Source organism: Vipera berus, assembly GCF_964194415.1.
Source record: "Vipera berus genome assembly, chromosome: 8".
NCBI classification, from domain to species: domain Eukaryota; kingdom Metazoa; phylum Chordata; class Lepidosauria; order Squamata; family Viperidae; genus Vipera; species Vipera berus.
In genome coordinates, this window is record NC_138211.1 from 19,669,469 (window position 1) to 19,693,497 (window position 24,029).

The following is a 24,029-nucleotide window of genomic DNA, read 5'->3' on the forward strand; positions in this document are numbered from 1 at the left end:
TCAAAGGGCCAAGTTTGAAGACCCCTGTACCAAAAGCACTAAAGAAGACTGCAGGTAGTCCTTGACTTAAACCATTCATTTAGCACCCATTCAAAGTTAGAACAAAAAAGGGACCTTCAACCGTTCCTCGCACCTACGACCGTCGCAGCATTCCCCACAGTCACATGATCAAAATCTGGGCACTTGGCAACTGGCATTATTTGACTGTGGCCTTTGCTTGCTTGCATCATTGCTTGTGGATTTACCCTTTGCATCTTCATGGTTTTCAGCAGATGCTGCTGCGGAGCCATTTCAGGCTTAAGAAAGAGCAAAAGTTTCAAGGTTGGACTATACCTTGGGGACCTCTTTTTCACCTTCTTGCCAGACGTAGCCCATTGTGATGAAACTGAGGACCAGGTGGGCCAAATAGAGTTCTCGGTGACCTTGGAGGTACTGGCCGCTTAGTAGAGGCATCTGTTGAAACAAACACCAGAACAACTAGACATAAGGACAGGGGCATGGTTTTCCCCATGCCTTCACTCTGCTTAACTACTAGTTCCTACTACACTGCCAAAATACTTAGTAAAGCTGTACAATATTACTATGATATTATTATAATATTATAATAATATTATAATATAATATAATATTATAATATTACATCTTTCCTATTACCTCTCCTTATCTTCTTATGACTATAACTTTGCTGCTTGTATCTTACAATTTATATTGGGGGTTTTTTTAGTATCCTAGTATGATTTATGTTGTTTGCTTAACTAGTACGCTATCACTAAGTGTTGCATCTTATGATTTATGATAAAGTGTTGTATTTCACGACTTATGATGAATGTATTTTCACGTTGTATATGATCATGATTATCACTATTACTTCTATGTACACCGAGAGCTTATGCACCGGGGACAAATTCCTTGTGTGTCCAATAAAGAATTCTATTCTAAACAAAAAACAGTACTGTTATTAATGGGTCTCCTCTCTCTCCCTCTCCCTCTCCCTCTCCCTCTCTCCCTCTCCCCCCCCCTCTCTCTCTCTCCCTCTCTCTCTCTCTCTCTCCCTCTCCCCCCCCTCTCTCTCTCTCTCTCTCCCTCTCTCTCTCTCTCTCTCTCTCCCTCCCTCCCTCCCTCTTAGAACATAGAATAGTAGAGTTGAAAGGGACCTTGGAGGTCTTCTAGTCCAACCCCCTAATCAAGCAGGAGACCCATTTCAGACAAATGGTTATCCAGACTGCTTTTGAAAGTCTCCAGTGATCCCTTCCTTTCCTTTCCTTCCCTCCTTCCTTTTCTTTCCTTCCTTCCCCTTCCTTCCTTCCTTCTTTTCTTCCTCTAAGAATATTCCATTAAGAATAAATACATAAATCTATGAGAAGTAGTAATACAATCTGAACCTTTTTTTTAACAGAATTGAATACTTGTCTGAAATCTCCTGTGTAAAATGCACTGCTATACATCTGATCAATAAACTCATTCCACTTTTATTTAACTTTGATACGTTTTCCCCTTTCATTCCAACATAACTCCTGCAAAACTCCCATCCTGGGAGCCCTGGTGGTGCAGTGGTTAGAATCCAGTGCTGCAAGCTATTTCTGCTGACTGCCGCCTGCCAGCAGTTCGGCAGTTCGAATCTCACGGGCTCAAGGTTGACTCAGCCTTCCATCCTTCTGAGGTCAATAAAATGAGGACCCAAATTGTTGAGGGGCAGGAGGCTGACTCTGTAAACCGCTTGGAGAGGGTTGTAAAGCACCGTGAAGCAGAATATAAGTCTAAGTGCTATTGCTATTCCTCTCCAGCGTATAACAACACAGCAGCTGAGGGCTAGGAAGCCACAAGCTTGCATGTTTAACACTTGATTTCTGCAGCTCATGTGTAAATCAGCCATCATACATCAGGCACTAGAAAATAAACACTGGTCATACCTCATTATCTCATGCATTGCTTAAAAATAGCTGAAAAGTAAAGAAACAAGGAGGAAGGGAAGCATACAGTAGGGGTTGCTATACAGGCAGTCTCCGATTTAACAATTTAACAATTAACAATTTAACAATTCATTTAGTGACCATTCAGAGTTACAATGGCACGGAAAAAATGTGACCTATGACTGTATTTCACACTTACGACCATTGCAGCATCCCCATGGTCACATGATCAAATTTCAGATGCCCAGCAACTGGCCTGCATTTATGACCGTTGCAGTGTCCCAGGATCACGTGATTCCCTTTTTGCAACCTTCTGACAAGCAATGTTAATGGGGAAACAAGATTCACGTAACAACTGTGTTACTTCACTTAACAACTATAGCAAGAAAGTTCATCAAATGGGACAAAACTCACTCAGCAACAGAAATTTTTGGCTCAGTTGTGGCCGTAAGTCGAGAACTACCTATGCTAAGGAGCATAGGATTTCCTTACTGTTTCTAGACCATCGCCGTCATATATCACAGGATGCTTGAAAAACCTTCCGGATTAAAACTGCTTTACCCTTCAGTACTACTTACTAGACATGTGTTTCTCTTTTCCTGATGATGATAATAATAATAATAATAACAACAACAACAACAACAACAACAACAACAACAATAATAATAATAATAATAATAATAATAATAATAATAATAATAAACCTTTATTGTCAAAGTACAACATGTGTACATTGAGATTAGCTGAGCCTCCCCCCGTGCTCTCTCCCCCCAACACACAGTGACAACAAACCCTCCATCCCACCACACCATGTGAACCAACTACACCACACACCGGCCTCCCAAGTCAATTCTGCATAAGATTATGTCCCATTTAAAAGCCTAACAGCCCACAGATAAAAGCTATTTTTCAGCCTGTTGGTACGGCTGGCTATATTCCTATATCTCCTACCGGATGGTAGGAGAGTAAAGAGATACCGTCCAGGGTGTGAGTCATCCCTGAGAATCTTCCTCACTCTTCCAAGCTAACGAGCCCTGGCGATGTCATCCAGTGGTGTCAGGGGACAGCCCACAATGTCTTGTGCTGTGCTCACTACCCTCTGTAATACTTTCCTGTCCGCAGCTGTCAGACCAGCATACCAAACCACAATACCATACGAGAGGACGCTCTCTATAGTAGACCGGTAAAAGAGGGTCATAAGCTGTTGTTCTACCCTGTTCTTCCTCAAGACCCTGAGAAAGTGAAGCCTCTGTTGGGCCTTTCTAGCCACCTGGGTTGTATTAACTTTCCAGATAAGATCTTCACAGAGGTAGACTCCCAGAAATTTAAAGGAGGAAACTCTCTCCACACAGTCCTCCCCGATGTAAAGTGGGGCAGGTTCCTCCTTTTTTCTCCGGAAGTCTAACACCATCTCTTTCGTCTTGCCGATGTTTAGGTACAAGTTGTTGTTACTACACCATATGGATAGTTTTTGTACCTCTGCCCTATATGCTGTCTCATCCCCACCTGTAATAAGACCCACCACAGTTGTATCATCTGCGAACTTGATTATTGCAGTGGATGGGTCAGATGATACACAATCATAAGTGTATAAAGAGTACAGGTAGGGGCTAAGCACACAGCCCTGTGGCGTGCCAGTGCAAAGCTTCAGGGGGGTGGACAAAGCAGACCTGACCCTCACTGTTTGTAACCGATCCCTAAGAAAGTCTTGAATCCAATCGCAGATGGCGGGGGAGAATTTCAAGTCAGTCAGCTTCTCGATGAGAATGCTTGGTAAAATGGTGTTGAAAGCCAAGCTGTAGTCAACAAAAAGCATCCTGACATAACTTCCAGATCTCTCAAGATGACTTGCTACAGAGTGTAAATCAGTAGCTATGGCATCGTCTGTCGACCTATTTCCCCTGTAGGCAAATTGATGTTTATCAAAGTCCAGTGGGAGGCATGTCCTAAGATGTTGGAGAACCAATCTTTCGAAGCATTTCATGACTACAGACGTTAATGCAACAGGTCTGTAGTCATTCAGGCACTCAACTGCAGTTTTCTTGGGGACTGGGACAATAGTAGCTGCTTTCAAGCACGATGGTACACATGCCATTTGCAAGGAGATGTTAAAAATCCTTGTCAGGACCCCTACTAATTGATCGGCACAATTCCTGACCACTATCCCCAGCACCCCATCTGGGCCTGCGGCTTTGCTGGGATTCACAGCCTTCAATACAGCTCTCACTTGGTGTTCACACAGGGTGTGAATGCAGTTGCAGCATCTGCATGATCTAATATTGGCAAAGAGCCCTTGAAGTGTTTTCCAGGGCTTTTGTGCTTCTAAATAAAAGCTTCCTCTCTCCAGTCTCACGTTTAATCTTAGTAGCAAATAAATTTCAGCCCTAAAGTCCTCCACTCTTACTTTTGGACTTGAGCTGCAAAGTTAGGAGGAATTCAGAATTCTGTGCTTCTCCGGTTACAAATATAGCAATAGCAATAGCACTTAGCTTTATATACTGCTCTACAGTGCTCTACAGCACTCTCCAGGCACTTTACAATGTCAGCCTATTGCCCCCAACAATCTGGGTCCTCATTTTACTGACCTCGGAAAGGATGGAAAGCTAAGTTAACTTTGAGTTGGCCAGAATCAAACTCCTGGCAGTGGGCAAAGTTAGCCTGCAAAACGGCATTCTAACCACTGCCCCACCATGCACATGGCCCATTAAAACATAAATAAGGTAACTTCAAATGTGGCTTCGTTATAGTGATTGCCAATTCAGCTACGTGGATATGAGAGTTATTTTTCACACTAGCATTCACTCCTCCAGCAGTCCATAAGAAAGCAAGACTGGCTTCCTAGAGCATCAAGAAACACAATGTGAGATCTGTATGGCTAAAAGTCATGCATAAAAATGAATTTCAGTACCTTGTTGATCTGGGAACGAAGTTGATGGCTCTCAATCAAGTAAACCAACCTGTGAGCAATCTCCATCCATGGATTATAGAAAGGAGGAAGTTCTTTCTTAAAAAGAGAGGCCAAAAAAGAAATGTGTGATTATATGAATTAAATGTACATAAGTAAGTGGGGTTTCCGGTTCCTGTTTTCAGTGTTGCAGTTGGAGAATTCGATCCTCCGGCTGAAATTTCTTTTTGTTGGGGACCCTAAGGGGCCAGAATCCACCCTGAAGGGGTGGACTGAAGGAAGGAAATCCCAGGGACTTAGGAGAGATGGCAGTCTCTCCAAACAGTCCAGGAGAAGCCTCCCAGAAACCAACGGAAGAAAAGGCTGGCTAACGTCTTGTCCAGTCATAGCTGAAACAACAACGGAAGCCATAAGCGATTAAATTAAGCGAATTGAAAACAGCACGTTTGAATCTGGGTAAGAATACTGATTTTCTCTATCCTACCTACTTTCCTGAAGAAGGAAATCCCCAAAATAAGAGATCTCCGAAGAAGGAAAGGGGGAGGGGGACTCCGTTCCTTCTCTTTTACTTTGGCAGTGGAATTTTCTCTTTAGAGAAAGAAAACACTACAAAGACATGAAAAATGAGCAAATGCTGACCTCTGCTGGTGGATGAGGATCTTTTTTCTTTTCTCCCCCCCCCTTTGAACTCTTAAGCTTTTAGGAACGCACCTGTCTAAACAATAACACAGCTGAAGCAATGAATACTTTACAAAAAGAAACATGTGATGAGCGACAACAATTTCAAAAAACAACTTAATTTCAACTTAATTTCACTCCAAGAAACTTCTCAGGAAAATACAGTAGAGATGATTGAACAAAATTCTGAAGATAGAGACAAGGAACCTTATAAAATGCTCATTTTACAAAAGGAAACATATGATAAGCAGCAAAATTTCCAAAGGACAATGACCTTAAACTACAAGGAAATGCAGAAAAACCTTGAGAGCATGAATCAACTTATCTTCAACTTAATTTCACTTCAAGAATTTTCTCAGGAAAACATAGCAGAGATGATTAAATATAACTTTGAGAATAGAGACTTGAAGATGGAATTATATAAAATAAAAAACTATGATTTAATCCAAACGGGAAATATTTTAATACATCTGAACAATTTTGAAGATAAGGAAAAGAATGAGAAAAAAATCCTTTTAGGGCAACAAATGATACAGCAAAATATAATGATTATGAAAGACAATGACCAGAGAGAAAAAATCAAAATAAAATTCCAGGAAAGAGATGGAATTTACCAGAAAGAATACTTCAAAAAGAGACATTTGTTTGAATATGGCTAAGAAATGGAAAAATTTTGAAATATATTACTTTTAGAGGGAAATTTTTTTCTATTTTTTTTTCTCCTCTTAATTAATATAATTGTGTTGGGGTTTTTTTTCTTTTCTTGTTCTATTCTTCTAAGATGAAATGATTTTTAAAAAAGTAAAATATAAAAAATGTGTTTTGAATGAGTTTTAAAGGATTAGATGATTAGAACCATTGAAGGGAATGCTTAAAGTTTAAATAGTTTAAATACATTTTTAGCTAAGGTTAAAAAAATGAGAAATTGAGGGAATAAATATATATTAAATTAGGAGAAATATATATCTTCGTATGTTATTTTTTGTAGTTTAGTATTTTTGTCTTTTTCTTTTCTCTTCTTTTTTGTTCCTCTTTTCTCTCTACTTATATAGTTGAATGTTGAAATGATTGTTATTTGTAAGAACATTTAGAATTTGGAGGGAGAAATAAGCTGTTCTTTTTTGTTGTTGTTTCTTTTTACTTTTTTACTTATTGATTGGGAAATATAAAAGCATGAGAGGGTTTGTATGGGAAAAAACAGAATGAAATTCACCAACGTAAATATAGTTAAGTGTTAAAAAAGATTGTCACTTGTAAAAATATTTAGAATTTGGGGGAGAGATATAAGCTGAAATAAATATGGTGACAGGATTCATGATAAGACAACTAAAACGATACACAGGACTACTGAAACTATATATTTAATTGTTGTTAAGCAAAAAAAACCTGCTTAAATCTAATGTTTTGCAAAGAAAGATACGTTAGGGAAAGGGGAAATTAAATGAAATTAACATATGGAATATAGATTATAGAAATTAATTGTTAAGGACTGTCTTATAAATGTTACCCAGACAACATTATCTTATGTTAAAAAATTCCAATAAAATATTTACAAAAAATGTACATAAGTATTGTACAGATTAGGTTGGATATGGAGAACCCATGATCCTGCAGCCATTGTGAGATTACAATTCCCAGCATTCAATGCCTACTGTGAACACTGGCTTAGGGTGCTGAGAAGGATAGTTCAGTGCAGTTTTCCCACCCTTTTATTGAAAAAAACATCTAAAAGGAATTGTCCTCTTCAAAGTGGAGAAATTGAGAACTTGGAGTTCTCCAATAGTTCCTAACTCCCAACTGCACCATCTAGAAAGACCAGTACCATTGACAGGTGAAGTTCAGCAAAGTCAAGGACCTCCTATTAAAGATTAGCCAACCACTAGATGTGATTATCCATGAAGGACATGGCTGATCTCCACATTTTATTATCTGTCTGAAGCAACTGTCAGCCTCTAATTTATGTCTGATGGGTTGCAATCAGTTCTGTAGATCATAACCAATCAGAAAGATCGAGAAGAATTTGATCTGTTTACTTCCTTACTTGGGAAACAGGTCACCTTTGGGGTCAATGAAGAAACTAGAACTTTGAGAACCCCCAAAACAGGCTGACAAATCACATTATCATGTGGAGGGCTAAACTCTTCACAAAATGGCTGCTTCAGTGCTGTGGCCTATTATAAACCATTTAATCATCATAACTGACTGGATAAAGCATCTGTTCTGTGATCCAGAAATGTCTGCAAAAAAGGGGGGGGTAAATTTTTATTGTAACAAAAGGACACAACCAGAAATTCCCTGTTCTTCCAGCTTCTTGGCTGCATCAGCATTTAATACATTCTGATCCACTGAGAATTTTCCCTGGAGACGAAAGAACTTGCTATTTTAATTATATTCTGACAAGGGATGGGAAACAAAATTCTTGTAATATAACTCTTTGCTGGAGACAGTCAAATAGAAAAGGCTGTAGAAAAGTTAGCAACAGTTAGGAAGAATCTGCTTTGCAGATTCTCTTTGTCCAGTTTTTCATTCTGGGGACGGTTGCCATTGCTTTGAATTTTCCCTGACAATTGCTTAATCTCACATCTGTCTTTTCTTCTGATTCAAAATGGGAGATGCAGAGAAGAGCCAAAAAGATGATTAAGGGACTGGAGGCTAAAGCATATGAAGAGCGGTTGCAGGAATTGGGTATGGCTAGTCTGGTGAAAAGAAGGACTGGGAAGACATGATAGCGGTGTTCCAATATCTGGGGGGCTGCCACAAAGAAGAGGGGGTCAACCTTTTCTCCAAAGCACCAGAAGGCAACACAAGAAGCAATAGATGGAAACTGTTCAAGGAGAGATCTTACCTTGAACTAAGAAGAAATGTCCTGACATTTAGAACAATTGATCAGTGGAACTGCTTGCCTCCAGAAGTTGTGGGTGCTCCACCACTGGAAGAGATTGGACAGCTATTTGTCCAAAATGATATAGGGTCTCCTGCTTGAGCAGGGGGTTGGACTAGAAGACCTCCAAGGTCCCTTTCAACTCTTACTTTGTTAAGATGTATTTCTCTCTTCTAGTAATTGGAGGGGGGGCAAGGAGATTTGTCACTATTAGGACTGTTATCATCAGTAACTGAGTTCAAGCATGCTTGGGATAAACAGTTGTCCATCATCCAACAAAAATTAATAAATAAATGAAACGAAAATAAGAAAAAGTAATAATTAAAAATAAGAAATACATCCATTAAAAAGATTTCATTCTGGGGATGGTTGCCATGGCTTTGAATTTTCCCTGATAATTGCTTAACCTGATCCAAAATGTGAGATGCAGAGAAGAGCAAAAAAGATGATTAAGGGAGTGAAGGCTAAAATATATGAAGAACCGTTGCAGGAATTGGGTATGGCTGGTCTGATGAAAAGAAGGATTGGGGTGACATGATAGCAAAAAAGCTTGTAAGCCGCTAAGCGGCTAAGCTTGTAAGCCGCCCTGAGTCTTCAGAGAAGGGCGGGATATAAATGGAATAATAATTAAAAAAACACCCCTCAAAGGGGAGACTCAATGGATCACTAAGACTTTTTCTGCTGTCAGTTTTCTATGTTTCTATGACTGGTAATGTTCCTGAGGTAAAGCGGGCTCTTTTTTCTAAATTTACCCTCAAGTAGAGATTTGTGACACTTTCCCATGCTGATGAAAAGTATCTCTCCAAAACACTTAAATTGGTTCTTTTCCTCTTGAAAAATCAATCTTTCAGAACTGGACCTCTTTCCTGGCAGAGAAAGCCTTCTCTATTTTTCCCCCACATCTTCTTTAATCTGATGAAAGAAAATTTACTTGGGAAATCCTTACAAAGGAGAAAATATATTCCCTTGAATGGTGGTGAAGTTCTCTCATTTATTTAGGGATAATGTATAGCCAATGTGTGAAAAACCTGACTTGTTCAACTATCTCCCTGATAGCTGCTGGTTTCCACATTTCCACATTTAGGTATCAGCAGGGGGGGAAAAAAACATCCATGAGATATTGGACAACTCTGCTCTGGTTCCTCTTGACAGGAAGTCTTGCCTTTCAGAAACTGTTGGAGAAATTCTTTTGTCCATGCAGAAATGCTAAGGAACATAGAATAACAGGGTTGGAAGAAACCTTGCAGCAGTGATGGGATTCAGCCGGCTCGCACCAGTTCAGCAGAACCGGTAGCTAATTTTTTTTGTTGCCCAGGCCCAGAATGGACCTCCGGAAGCAGCATCCACTCAGAGAACCAGTTTTTTTCCACATATTTGAATCCCACCATTGCCTTGGAGGTCTTTGAGTCCAACGACCTGCTTGAGCAGGAGATCCTGTACTATTCCATAAAAATCGTTGTGCAATCGCTTCTCAAAAACCTCCGCTGGTTAATTGTTCTCACTGTCAGGAAATTTCTCCTCGATTCTGGGTTGGATCCCTCTTTAATGATCTTCCACCCGTTACTTATTGTCCTGCCCTCCGGTGCTTTGGAGAATGGGTTGACCTCTTCTCCTTGACAGCCCCTCAAGTACCGGAAGACAGATACCACGTCTCTCTCTTCAACACATACCTAGTTCCCTCTACTATTTATCATACGATTTAGCCTCCAGATCCCTTATCATCTTTGTTGCTCTTCTCTGCATTCTCTAGAGTCTCTGCATCTTTTTTTTTGTATCAGGATGACTGCAACTGGATACAGTGTTCCAGGTGTGGTCTTACCAGGAATCATCCACTCAATTTCTCTACCCACCGATCTGGTTCATTTTAAAAGGTCGTGCTGAGCTCTAATGAAGGGAAAAGAATTCAGACCCGGGTCAATAGAGATGCTCTGAACCAGCCAGGCAGCCTCGTCTCCAAAAAAACCTCCTGGAGCAACTGCCCGCTGAACTTTTATTCACCTCCAACATTACAAAAACTCCATCAATCTCATACAACATAGGATTGTTGTTGTTAGCTGCAAAGTCGTGTCCGACCCATCGCGACCCTATGGACAACATTCCTCCAGGCCTTCCTGTCCTCTACCATCTTCTGCAGTCCATTTAAGCTCACGCCTACTGCTTCAGTGACTCCATCCAGCCACCTCATTCTCTGTCGTCCCCTTCTTCTATTGCCCTCGATCTTTCCCAGCATGAGGCTCTTCTCCAGTGAGTCCTTCCTTCTCATTAGGTGGCCAAAGTATTTGAGTTTTAGCTTCAGGATCTGGCCTTCTAAAGAGCAGTCAGGATTGATCTCCTCTAGGACTGACCGGTTTGATCGCCTTGCAGTCCAAGGGATTCGCAGGAGTCTTCTCCAGCACCATAGTTCAAAGGCCTCAATTCTTTGGCGCTCAGCCTTTCTTATGGTCCAACTTTCACTGCCATACATTGCAACTGGGAGGACCATAGCCTTGACTATACGCACTTTTGTTGACAGGGTGATGTCTCTGCTTTTTAGTGTGCTGTCTAGATTTGCCATGGCTTTCCTCCCCAGGAGCAAGCGTCTTTTAATTTCTTGGCTACAGTCCCCATCTGCAGTGATCTTGGAGCCCAGGAAAATAAAATCTGTCACTACCTCCATTTCTTCCCCATTTATTTGCCAGGAATTGAGAGGGCCGGATGCCATGATCTTGGTTTTCTTAATGTTAAGTTTCAACCCAAGTTTTGCACTCTCCTTCTTCACCCGCAACAAGAGGCTCTTTAGTTCTTCTTCACTTTCTGCCATTAGAGTGGTATCATCTGCGTATCTTAGGTTGTTGATATTTCTTCCGGCAATCTTAATTCCAACTTTTGATTCATCTAGCCCTGCCTTTCTCATGATGTGCTCTGCATATAAGTTAAATAGGCAGGGCGACAGTATACAGCCTTGCCGGACTCCTTTCCCAATTTTGAACCAATCAGTGGTTCCGTGTCCAGTTCTCACTGTTGCTTCTTGGCCCGCATATAGGTTTCTCAAGAGACAAATAAGATGTTCTGGTACTCCCATCTCTTTAAGAACTTGCCACAGTTTGTTATGATCCACACAAAGGCTTTAGCATAGTCAATGAAGCAGAAGTAGATGTTTTTCTGGAACTCCCTAGCTTTCTCCATGATCCAGCGTATGTTGGCAATTTGATCTCTAGTTCCTCTGCCTCTTCGAAATCCTGCCTGTACTTCTGGTAGTTCTCGATCCACATACTGCTGAAGTCTAGCTTGTAGGATTTTAAGCATGACTTTACTAGCATGAGAAATGAGTGCAATGGTGCAATAGTTTGAACATTCTTTGGCACTGCCTTTCTTTGGAATTGGAATGTAAACTGATCTTTTCCAATCCTGTGGCCACTGTTGAGTTTTCCAAATTTGCTGGCAAATTGAGTGTAGCACTTTTACTGCACTGTCTTTTAAGATTTTGAATAGCTCAGCTAGAATACTGTCATCTCCACTAGCTTTGTTGTTGCTCAGCTTTTCTAAGGCCCACTTCACTTCACATTCTAGGATGTCTGGCTCGAGGTCAGTGACCAACTCATTGTGATTATCTGGGACGTTAAGCTCATTCTTGTATAGTTCTTCTGTGTAATTTTGCCACCTCTTCTTAATCTCTTCTGCCTCTGTTAGGTCCCTGCCATTTTGGTCCTTTATCATGCCCATTTTTGCATTAAACGTTCCCTTCATCTCTCCAATTTTCTTGAAAAGATCTCTGGTCCTCCCTATTCTATTGTTTTCTTCTATTTCTTTGCACTGTTCATTTAAGAAGGCATTCTTATCTCTTCTAGCTATTCTCTGGAATTCTGCATTCAATTGGGCGTATCTTTCTTTTTCTCCCTTGCCTTTCGCTTCCCTCCTTTCCTCAGCTATTTGCAAAGCTTCCTCAGACAGCCATTTTGCTTTCTTGCATTTCTTTTTCTTTGGGATGATTTTAGTTGCTACCTCTTGTACAATGTCGCGAACCTCTGTCCATAGTTCTTCAGGCACTCTGTCTATCAGATCTAATTCCTTAAATCTATTTGTCACCTCTACTGTATATTCAACAGGGATATGATTTAATTCATACCTGAGTGGCCTAGTGCTTTTCCCTACTTTCTTCAGTTTAAGCTTAAACTTTGCAAGGAGAAGCTCATGGTCTGAGCCACAGTCAGCTCCTGGTCTTGTTTTTACTGACTGTATAGAGCTTCTCCATCTTTGGCTGAAGAGCATATTGTCAATCTGGTTTCTGTGTTGACCGTCTGGTGATGTCCATGTGTAGAGCCGTCTCTTGGGTTGTTGGAAAAGAGTGTTTGCTATGACCATCGTATTCTCTTGACAAAATTCTATCAGCCTGTGCCCTGCTTCATTTTGTACTCCAAGGCCAAACTTGCCTGTTATTCCGGTTATCTTTTGGCTTCCTACTTTAGCATTCCAATCCCCCATGATGATAAGGACATCATTTTTTGGTGTTAGTTCTATAAGGTTCTGTAGGGCTTCATAGAACCGGTCAATTTCATCCTCTTCAGCACTGGTGGTTGGGGCATAGACTTGGACTACTGTGATATTGAATGGTTTGCCTTGGATTCAAACTGAGATCATTCTGTCATTTTGAGGATTGTATCCCAGTATTGCTTTTCCTACTCTTTTATTGACTATGAAGGCTACTCCATTTCTTCTGAGGGATTCTTGCCCGCAGTAGTATACCTGATGGTCATCTGAATTAAATTCACCTATTCCTGTCCATTTTAGTTCGCTGATACCTAAGATGTCGATGTTCAGTCTTGTCATCTCTTGTTTGACCACGTCCAGCTTTCCTTGATTCATGGATCTTACATTCCAGGTTCCTATGGAGAAAAATCTTTACAGCATCGGACTTTCCTTTCACCACCAGACACATCCACAGCTGAGCGTCCTTTCGGCTTTGGCCCAGTCGCTTCATTCTTTCTGGTGCTACTAGTACTAGCCCTCTGCTCTTCCCCAGTAGCATATTGGACGCCTTCCGACCTGAGGGGCTCATCTTCCAGCGTCATATCATTTTGCCTTTTGGTACTGTCCATAGGGTTTTCATGGCAAAGATACTGGAGTGGTTTGCCATTTCCTTCTCCAGTGGATCACGTTTTGTCAGAATTCTTGGCTATGACCTGTCCGTCTTGGGTGGCCCTGCACGGCATAGCTCATAGCTTCATTGAATTACGCAAGCCCCTTCGCCACGACAAGGCAGTAATCCATGAAGGAGACAACATAGGATACATAGAGATAATTGGATACATAGTGAGAACTTCTCAGGTGCCTATGAGATAATTACAAAAACAAGATACTAAAGATATATGTGAAAGCTCTATCATAACGTTTCCCAAACCTCCCACATGCCAGCCTGCCTGTGAGCCAGGAGAGTATGCTCTTCACTGTAACTTCACGTGGAGGCCCTTAAGGGGGTTTGGGACAGCTGAAGGCTGAGAGACCAAATTTTTGGGAGGCCAAATTCTGGCCGTTCCCACACTCTAACTAAGAAGATTTCAGATGTTCTGAACCAGTTGTCCCAATTCTTCCACTGGTGCTTTTCTGGACCACACACCCATCCATTAGGGACGCTCATCCTGTGGTGCCCACAGAAGAAGAGAGCAAAGAAGATGGTGTCACATACCTCCTTCTAATGGGAGCAGGACAAGCTGCAACCACATCCTAATCTTCCAAATTCTGAGCTTCCCTTGCAGAAGCTACTGGCCAAGCTACTAGCCTCAGTCCTTCTCCCCCTAAAACACCCAAAAGGCACAGCACGACTTTTCCCTAGAACTAAAACTGGATCACTAAGCAAAAGTGCACAGTTTGGGGGAATTTGGGCTAGGACTGGAGTACCCAAGCAGACAAGACAAAGGTTATTTCAGATTAAATTAATGAAACACAGTTAATAAAATTACTCTTTATGTAATTTAATAATGTTTAACTGTGAAGTTAAACATTACAGCTGGGTAGTAATTTTTGAAGGAGATATAGCATAAGGACACATCAAAGAGTTTGGGAAGGCATGGAAAGAATTTTTCTAGCATATGGAAAGGGAATATAGTCATAACTGACATTAAGGTAATTGATTTTATTTATTCATTTAGCCACCCATCCCACCTAACGAGCTACTCTGGCCAATGTACTACTATGTAAAGCAGACTTAATTCTCATTTACATTATATCAATTATATTCTTTTCCCTGCTAGCTTCAATCAGTCTCTCTCCTTAGATCTTTTGGCCCAAAAGGTTGTGCATTTGATTGAAAAATGAGCTATGAAAAAGACGCTTTCTGCTCCCAGCAAAGCTTATCTTATGTCCTTCCACGGATCACTACCATACTGGGAAGCTATCTTCAGGTCTCTACTCATTCAGAGACAAAAGCTATTTATTATCTGTCTTTCTTAGATTAGGGAAAAAATGATCCTCACATTTGTTGGTACCTGACCCCATTCGCCATTCTCATTCTTACAGCTATGCAGGGTTGTTTTTTTGTCATAGAACGGAGTTCCGGCACCTTTTTGGGATGGACCCTTGTAGGGTAGGCAAGGCAGGTTGTATGACATGTTTAGGTTTTAGGTTTAGGTTTTATTAAATTTTTATACCGCCCTTCTCCCGAAGGACTCAGGGCGGTGAACAGGGCATATCATAAAACTACAAAAATACAAAAGTTAAAAAAGAATTAAATTATTGCCCACAATAAAAACAATAGAAAATATATATAAATATTAAAACCCTAAGTAACTCCCCATCAGGCCAGGCCAGCTTGTTCAAATAAATGGGTCTTTAACCCGCGCCGGAAGGAGCGGAGATCCGGTGCCATCCGGAGCTCAACCGGCAGCTGATTCCACAAAGCCGGAGCGCCCACAGAGAAGGCCCTCCCCCTGGGGGCCACCAGCCGACATTCTCTGACTGGAGGCACCCTGAGGAGGCCCTCTCTGTGGGAACGCACGGGGCGGAGGGGAGTCGACGCCGGCAGCAGGTGGTCCCCGAGGTATTCCGGACCCATGCCATGTAAGGACTTAAAAACCATCACTAAGACCTTGAACCTCACCCGGAAGACAACTGGTAACCAATGCAGCTCGCGGTGAGTTCCAACACCTTTTTCTTTTACTGTACAAAAAAAGCACTGCAGCTATGTAAGGAAATCAGAACCAAGACAGTCCTCCTTCTCCCTATCTGAAAGCTTATTTAGTCTCTGAAATATTTAAACACCAAACGCCAAAATGATCCCAGATCATTCTGCAAGCCCAAATCCATCAGCTGAATTAGACAACCTTGGGAAAGATCCAACCGCCTTCCTTGCTCCCTGCCTTCTGAACACTTTCCCCTTCCTCCCATAACTTTAGTTTTTAGCAAAAGGCTGCACCTACCAATGGGTTTGGAAGAAGGAAACCATAATCTTCAGAAATATGAAATCTCTTCAGTGTGAAGGCCGGCTTCTGTTTCACATGATCGGTAGCGTTCTCCATTCTTATGAGACTTGGCAGCCAGACTTGTGAATTTGCCCTAGGATTAAGTAGCCTGCTCAATTTGGGATGAAGTGAAGCTCAGAACCTCACAGTGGCTACTGACCAAGACAACCTTACTAGTAACTATTAGTAGATCTTGATTAGGCAAAGTCTTTTCCCTGTTCCTCCTAATCTCAGACCTTTGGCCTGTTAAATGCCACTGACCAATGATCAGTGGAGCTGGATAAACATCAGGGAGGTATATTGATAATACCTCATCCATAGACCAAATTCAAAAACAGAAAAGAGTTCAGAAGGGATGGGAGAATCTACAAAGTGAATCATTAAAGGCAGCTCGTTTGATAAGAATAAAAAACAAAAGGAATACAGAATAATAGAGTTGGAAGAGACATAGTCGCTTTTCTAGGCCTGCCTGCCCCGCCCAAGCAGAAGACTCTATACAGCATGCAGGACAAATGGCTGTCCAGTCTCTTCTTAAAAACCTCCAGTGATGGAGCACCCACAACTTCTGGAGGCAAAGCTGTTCCAATGATTAATAGTTCTCACTGTCAGGAAATTTCTCCTTAATTTCCCTCTTTAATGATCTTCCACCCATCACTTCTTGTCCTGCCCTCAGGTGCTTTGGAGACGAGGTCGACCCCCTCTTCTCTACGACAGCCCATAGATATTGGAAGACTGATATCGTGTCCTCTTTTTTTTGTTAAACTAGACATATCTAGTTACCTCTATTGTTCATCGTATGCTTTATCCTCCAGTCCCCTAATTCTGTGAACCGGCACCAGGCCGTGGCATGCCATAAACTGGGCAGTGCAAACAAGAGAAGCCCCATCCATGGGATGCAGGCAGCATGGGAAACCACGCCCCCCTCTCCAGTCCATAGGAAAACCTCTCTCCACAGAACCGGTCCCTGGTGCTCAAAAGGTTGGGGTCCCCTGCTCTAATCACCTTTGTTAGGAGCATTTAGAGGTGCTGTTATGGCTCCCCAAACTCTTAAAAAAGATTAGAACAAAAGTTAGCAGCTTTTTCAGGCACTATATCAACACTTCAAAAATTATTATTTTGAATTAATGCTAAATTCTGGAATGCCATCTGGAGCTGTTGTGGGCATCTTTGCTTTTCTGAGTGTGTACTTAGGGAAGGTATCACATTAGGGCAATGCGGCATTTGGATACAAAAATAGAAAGTGTCTCAGAGCAGGCTGGGATGCTCATGCAACAGATTTTGTAACTCATTAAAGCAGCTGCTTCCATGGTAAGTGCAGGAGACAAGCAGGTGTTAAATGACAAAGCATGCATGTCAACCTCATCATTGCAACTTATAAACCTGAATAAGTCAACTTGCATTTTGAATATGGTCTTGGCGTGATGATCTTATCATACTTTGGCCACCATTTGGCATCATCAAAGATGCTGATGCTGCATCTTTTCCCTGGGTCATATCCTTGCCCTGCACAATAGTTGCAGAATCTGGGGAATAGAAGCATTAAGAGCCCTGGTGGTTCTATGGGGTTTAGAATGCAGTACTGCAGGCTAATTCTGCCAACTGCCAGGTATTCGATCCTGACTGGTTCAAGATTGATTCAGCCTTCCATCCTTCCGAGGTCAGTAAAATTAGGACCCAGATTGTTGTTAGGAAATATGCATACTCTGTAGACCACTTAGAGAGGGCTGTAAAGCACTATGAAGCGGTATATAAGTTGAACTGCTATTGCTATTAGTTTAAAAACTTACAGAGAGATATCATCAATGATTTGGATGAGGGGATAGATGGGGAACTCATCAAATTTGCAGACAACACCAAGCTGGCAGGAATAGCCAACACTCCAGAAGATAGGCTTAAGATACAGGAGGTTCTGGACAGACTTGAACACTGGGCGCTATCTAACAAAATGAAATTCAATGGTGAAAAAAGCTTCTACATTTAGTCAAAAAAACCCAAATGCACAAGTATAGCATAGGGGGTACCTTGCTCAATAGTATTAACTGTGAGAGGGATCTCGGAGTCCTAGTGGACAATCACTTAAACATGAGCCAGCAGTGTGCTGCACCTGCCAAAAAAGCCAACACAGTGTTAGGGGTGCATTAACAGAGGGGTAGAATCAACATCACGTGAAGTGTTAATACCACTTTACAATGCCTTGGTAAGGCCACACTTAGAACACTGCATCCAGTTTCGGTCACCACGATGTAAAAAAGATGTCGAGACACTAGAAAGAGTACAGAGAAGAGCAACAAAGATGATTGGGGGACTGGAGGCTAAAACATATAGGGAACGGTTGCTGGAATTGGGTATGTGTAGTTTAACGAAGAGAAGGGTGAGGGGTGACATGATAGCAGTGTTCCAATATCTCAGGGGCTGCCACAAAGAAGAGGGAGTCAAGCTGTTCTCCAAAGTGCCCGAAGGCAGGACAAGAAGCAATGGATAGAAACTAGTCAAGGAGAGAAGCAACCTAGAACTAAGGAGAAACTTCCCGACAGTTAGAACAATTAACCAATGGAACAACCTGCCTCCAGAAATGGTGAATGCTCCAACACTGGAAGTTTTTGAAAAGACTGGACAGCCATTTGTCTGAAATGGTATAGGGTTTCCTGCCTGAGCAGGGGGTTGGACTAGATGACTAATAATAATAATAATAATAATAATAATAATAATAATAATAATAATAATAATAATAATAATAATAATAATAATAATAACAACAACAACAATAATAATAACAACAACAACAACAACATAGAAGATAGAATAATAGAGTTGGAAGGGACATTGGAGGTCTTCCAGTCCAACCCCCTGCTTGAGCAGGAGACCCTACACCAGGGTAGGCAACCTTGGCTCTTTTATGACTCATGGACTTCAACTCCCAGAATTCCTGAGTCAACTATGCTGACTCAGGAATTCTGGGAGTTGAAGTCCATGAGTCATAAAAGAGCCGAGGTTGCCTAAGGTAAAGGTAAAGGTTCCCCTGCACAGGCGTGCTAGTCATTTTCGACTCTAGGGGCCGGTGCTCATCTCTGTTTCAAAGCCGAAGAGCCAGCACTTGTCCGAGGACGTCTCCGTGGTCATGTGGCCGGCATGACTAGACGCCAAAGGCACACGGAACGCTGTTACCTTCCCACCGGAGTGGTCCCTATTTTTCTACTTGCATTTTTACGTGCTTTCAAACTGCTAGGTTGGCAGAAGCTGGGACGAGTAACAGGCGCTCACTCTGTTATGTGGCACTCGGGATTCGACCCGCCAAAGTGCCGACCTTCTGATCGACAAGCTCAGCGTCCTAACCCACTGAGCCACCGTGTCCCTTAAGGTTGCCTACCCCTGCCCTATACCATTTCAGATAAATAGTTGTCCAGTCTCTGTTTGAAAGCCTCCTGTGATGGAGCACCCACAACGTCTGAAGGCAAGCTATTCCATTAGTTAATTGCGATCACCATTAGAAAATTTCTCCTTAGTTGTAATGATGCTTTTTCACAAGGCAACTGGACTTTCTTGTTTTTCCTTTGAAGAAGTTTTGCTTCTCATCCAAGAAGCTTCTTCATTTCTAACTGAAGAATGGATGAGAAGCGAAACATCTTCAAAGGAAAAAAAAAGAAAGTCCAATTGCCTTGTGAAAAAGCATCTTTGGGACAACTATGTCCTGGATGACTGACAATCTCCAGAGACTCCTTAGTTCGAGGTTGCTGCTCTCCTTGGTTATTTTCCATCCATTGTTTCTGTTCTTCCCTTTTGGTGCTTTGGAAAATAGTTTGACCCTCGAATATTGGAACACTTCTGTCATGACAGCAGTTTATTAGAAGCTTGCTTTTATATCTGTAAAACATTTGTTTTAATAATGATATTTAATAATATTAATCAATTTATTCATTTAATTGTATTGGAAGCTGTCTTTTATATCTGTAAAACATTTGTTTTAATAATGATATTTAATAATATTAATCAATTTATTCATTTAATTGTATTGGAAGCTGTCTTTTATATCTGTAAAACATTTGTTTTAATAAGATTATTTCCAGTGCTTGTTCCTACTGCCTATACCACTGTTGGTGTTTTATTAATTTTTTTTTTTTATTTTTATTTTTTTATTGAAAAGTTTTACAGTACATTTTTTAAAAGACAAAACCCCTCCCAACCCTCTCCCCTCTCCCCAAACCTCCCCAACTCTTCCCTCCCCTCCCCCTCCCCCCTCCCCGACTTCCCAGAGCTAAATACAGGGTATAAAAATACAAACAATCATAGTCTACCATATGCAAACAACAATAAAATATTAAGTTCTATCGCACTTTAACTCTTATTAAAATAACTACAAGTAATTTATATATCACATCAATACTTATTCAAATGCTAGGTGAAACTTTATAGTCCCATATTTATTCTGGATGTAATCAATCCATCTTCTCCACTCCACAATATATCTCTGTTGTGACTGGTCTTTCAAGTACGCTGAGATCTTTGCCATTTCCGACAAATTGGAAACTTTTAAAGTCCACTCTTCTATAGTCGGCAGTTCTTCCTTCTTCCAATATTGCGCTACTAAAAGTCTCGCTGCCGTAATTTTATTAATTATTTTTTAAATTTAACAGTATTCTCACATTACAAAGGCGCTTTTTGTTTTGGTCTGAATTGCATTACATAGCCCTCACCTGTAGTGGAGAAATGAAGATGCTATAATTGAGAGAGTTTCTGCCCATTTCACCATGTTCATAGAAAAAAAGGGTGGGGTTTGTGTCGGGATACCACAATGCTGTTTTCCTCAGTGACCACCCTCACTCTCATTCTACTGACTTCTCTGCATGCTATTCAGTTCTTGGCTGGGAGGCCTAGGGCCGGTTGACAAAGCAAGAAAACAGAAGAGTTATGCAATAAAAGATTCTTTAAGGTAAACAATGCCTTGAAGTTCTTTGAAGTACTGCATTTGTCGGAACCATGACATTGCCATTCAGGAAAGTTGATGAAATGCTAAGCAACAGCAATTGAGGACAGCTTGAACAACAACAAACTCACACCAGATGAGAGTGTAGGGGGATAAAAATCCTAGTGCCTAAATCAGATCCACCCTTGCAATAAGGTGAGAACCCTTGATTGTAGGTGACGAATTCCTTTCTGAGCATCTTTTAACTTAAAGCAACAGCAAATGCTTAGAATAGTATAAAATGATGGTAAACGGAATAAAAGACAGCCCTTTTTGAGCTAGGAAGAAATTTGCCAAGCGCCTAAAAATTCAAGGATAAGGGAGAATCCTAGCACCACCTTATCACAACAGCTCCTACCAACAAATTAGATGGCCACATTTTGTTCTAATAACTAGCTGTTTAAAAATTCAGAAATCTCACTTTCCTATCTTCGCCCTGGTTGCTAAATAACTGCCCATATATAACTGCCCTCTGAAGTGGAGTACATGTGTCTTAAAGCATTAAAGTGTTTGCAACCTGTATATACTCCTGAAACTTTTATGCTGGCTCCCTCTTCAGTTGTTCAGATCACTCTTTTGTATGCTGTTACTGCAGCAGGAGCTATCTGCATTGAATGAGTTTAGATTGTCCGGATCAGAGCACACATCCAGATGTTTACAGAGTTTCTTCTTCCTGAACCATTGTTTACAATCTTTAAGAATTCTTGGATATAAGACTAGGAGCCTAAAGAAACCTGGAGATTGGTAAATATCGTCCCTGTCTTTAAAAGACACCAAACAGATGAATCAAGAATCTACCTACTTACTGATAAGACCTACAGGCAAAGTTCTATATTAGTCTGTTGAGCAGCCCTTCCTGATGTCAGTGTTTTTATAAATGACGTGGATCGAAGTGATGCTTGTCAAAACTTTTGAGGGAAGATAGATAAGAGTTGGGGAACAAACTGTTCATGACGGTCTCTGATGCTGGTCCCACATGAACACATTCAGCCTTGCATTTCATAGTAGCCTTGCATTTGCCTTCCAGCAAAATATGAGACAAATATAGGTTGGAGAAAATCTGGCTTGGAAGCAACACACAGCTATTGAGCAGCACACTAAGTTAAATCTTGCACGCTTAGCACATTAAGCTAAAGATGCTGAGACTCTAGAAAGAGTGCAGAGAAGAGCAACAAAGATGATTAGGGGACTGGAGGCTAAAACGTATGAAGAATAGTTGCAGGAATTGGGCATGTCTAATTTAATGAAAAGAAGGTCTACGGGTAATATGATAGCAGTCTTCCAATATCTCAGGGGTTGCTACAAAGAAGAGGGAGTCAAGCTATTCTCCAAAGCGCCCGAAGGCAGGACAAGAAGCAACGGATGGAAACTAATCAAGGAGAGAAGCAACCTAGAACTAAGGAGAAACTTCCTGACAGCTAAACAATTAATTCATGGAACAGCTTCCCTCCAGAAGTAGTTGGTGCTCCATCCCTGGAGGTTTGTGAGAAGAGACTGGACAGCCATTTGTCTTAAACGGTATAGGGTTTCCTACTTGAGCAGGGGATTGGACTAGATGACCTCCAAAGTCCCTTCCAACTCTATTATTCTGTTATTCTATTCTGATAATCAAACATCTGCATAACTCTAATTCAAAACAGTATTTCAAAGCACATTGTCTTTAAAAAAAAACTGGGTGAAAACTGGTAGAATTAAAATGCTAGAGACATTTCTCTATGGTGCTGCACTCCATGCTCTCCAGAGGGCTTTGACTGAGTATTTGGAAAGGCAATCCGTGTGCCACATATACACACATCAACCTGAAGGGGAATGGGCAACAGTCGTACCAATAAAGGAGAATATTTGTAGCTCAAGGATGAAATGAGGGGTCCTTGGTGCTCTCTGAGCTTGGTTGTTTTCTTGCAGACCTTTCATTGCCAAACTAGGTAACATCATCAGGGCTAGTAGGAAGTGGGGTTTGCTCTTCCCCCATCAGTGTTGGTGGGAATGGTCTTGGAGATTCTTTGGTTGGGCTGTTTAATGTTAGCTTGTTTGACAGTTCCTTGATTGTAGGAAATCAGAAATTCTGGAGAGGTTCAGCTGAACTTCTAGTTCAGCTATCAAACTGGACAAATCCCTATCATCTGATGTCTGCCCTGGGTAATCACCCTCTCATCTCTGTTTACCTGGGGAGAATGCTGGATTAAACATTTGTTAGTCTGAATTGCAGAAACGCTCTTTCTCCAACACTCAGGTTCTTCTTGTTCTGCAAGTTTACAAGGAGGTTGTCGGTAGGCCGAGGTGAGCCAAGCCTCAGCAGCAGAACCCGGAGTTTGCATAGGGATGTCCAAAGTTCAATGCTTGGTTGCTTCCAGTAGAAAGGTTGGATATGAAGAGATGATGGGAAATAATCCCTTCTTGAGACTTTGGAATTCCATTGCTCCCATCAGTAGATCTCAGTGACTTGCTGGACACTTAATCTAGGGTGGTTATTTGCATATTGTCGAAGGGGCTGATCCAAGAACATTTTGCATACGCTGATGTAAACATTGAAATGTCAATTCAGAATTAAGGGCTAGTGTTTAACTAGATGTATTTCACAACAGTCAGGAAGGGAATGATCAGCAAACTGTTATCCTCAGCCATTCTGATTGCAGTTGTATGTGGGAAACACTGACATTTTAAAAAGTTGTACCATTTTAGGATTCTGACTCTCTTCAAGCCTTCCTTCTAATGCAAGATGTATTCAAAGATCAAGTGAAGTGTTGGTACCGCTTTGGACTGCACTGGTAAGACCACATTTGGAATATTGCATCCAGTTTTGTCACCACAATGCAAAAAAAAACAACAAAGAGGTTGAGCCGGGAGTAGACTAGAAAACCTCCAAGGTCCCGTCCAACTCCATTTTTCTGTATTCAGTATTCTAAATAAGGAGTACAGTGTTTGTCAACCTTGGCAGCTTTAAAATACAATCATATGGCTTCCAATCTTCTTTACACCAGTTTATAAGCACAATTATAAATTTACTTCTTGCTAAGCCTACAACTTGACTCTCTTCTTTCTATAAATGACCTACTGTATATGACCTTCTTTCTTTATATGACCTATAAAGCCCTAAATGGTTTGGGTCCGGGATATTTGAGGGAACACCTGCTGCCGGCATCAAGTTCCCTTTGTCCTGTGCGCTCCCACAGGGAGGGCCTTCTCAGGGTGCTGCCAGTAAAAGACTGCTGGCGGATAACACCCAGGGGGAGGGCCTTCTCAGTGGGTGCGCCTGCCCTCT

At 41.3% G+C, this 24,029-nt stretch overlaps 1 protein-coding gene across 1 annotated transcript in view; it reads right to left on the minus strand.

Moving 5' to 3' along the window:
• IDO2 (indoleamine 2,3-dioxygenase 2) overlaps positions 1-15,864 on the minus strand; it is a gene marked incomplete at both ends in the record, with an annotated part of 34,470 nt that extends 18,606 nt beyond the window's left edge. Inside the window, 3 exons of the mRNA XM_081333391.1 lie at positions 334-453; positions 4,819-4,914; positions 15,766-15,864. Coding sequence (XP_081189517.1) covers positions 334-453; positions 4,819-4,914; positions 15,766-15,864 — 315 coding nt within the window. The remainder of the gene's footprint in view (positions 1-333; positions 454-4,818; positions 4,915-15,765) is intronic.
• Positions 15,865-24,029: the final 8,165 nt, after the last annotated feature.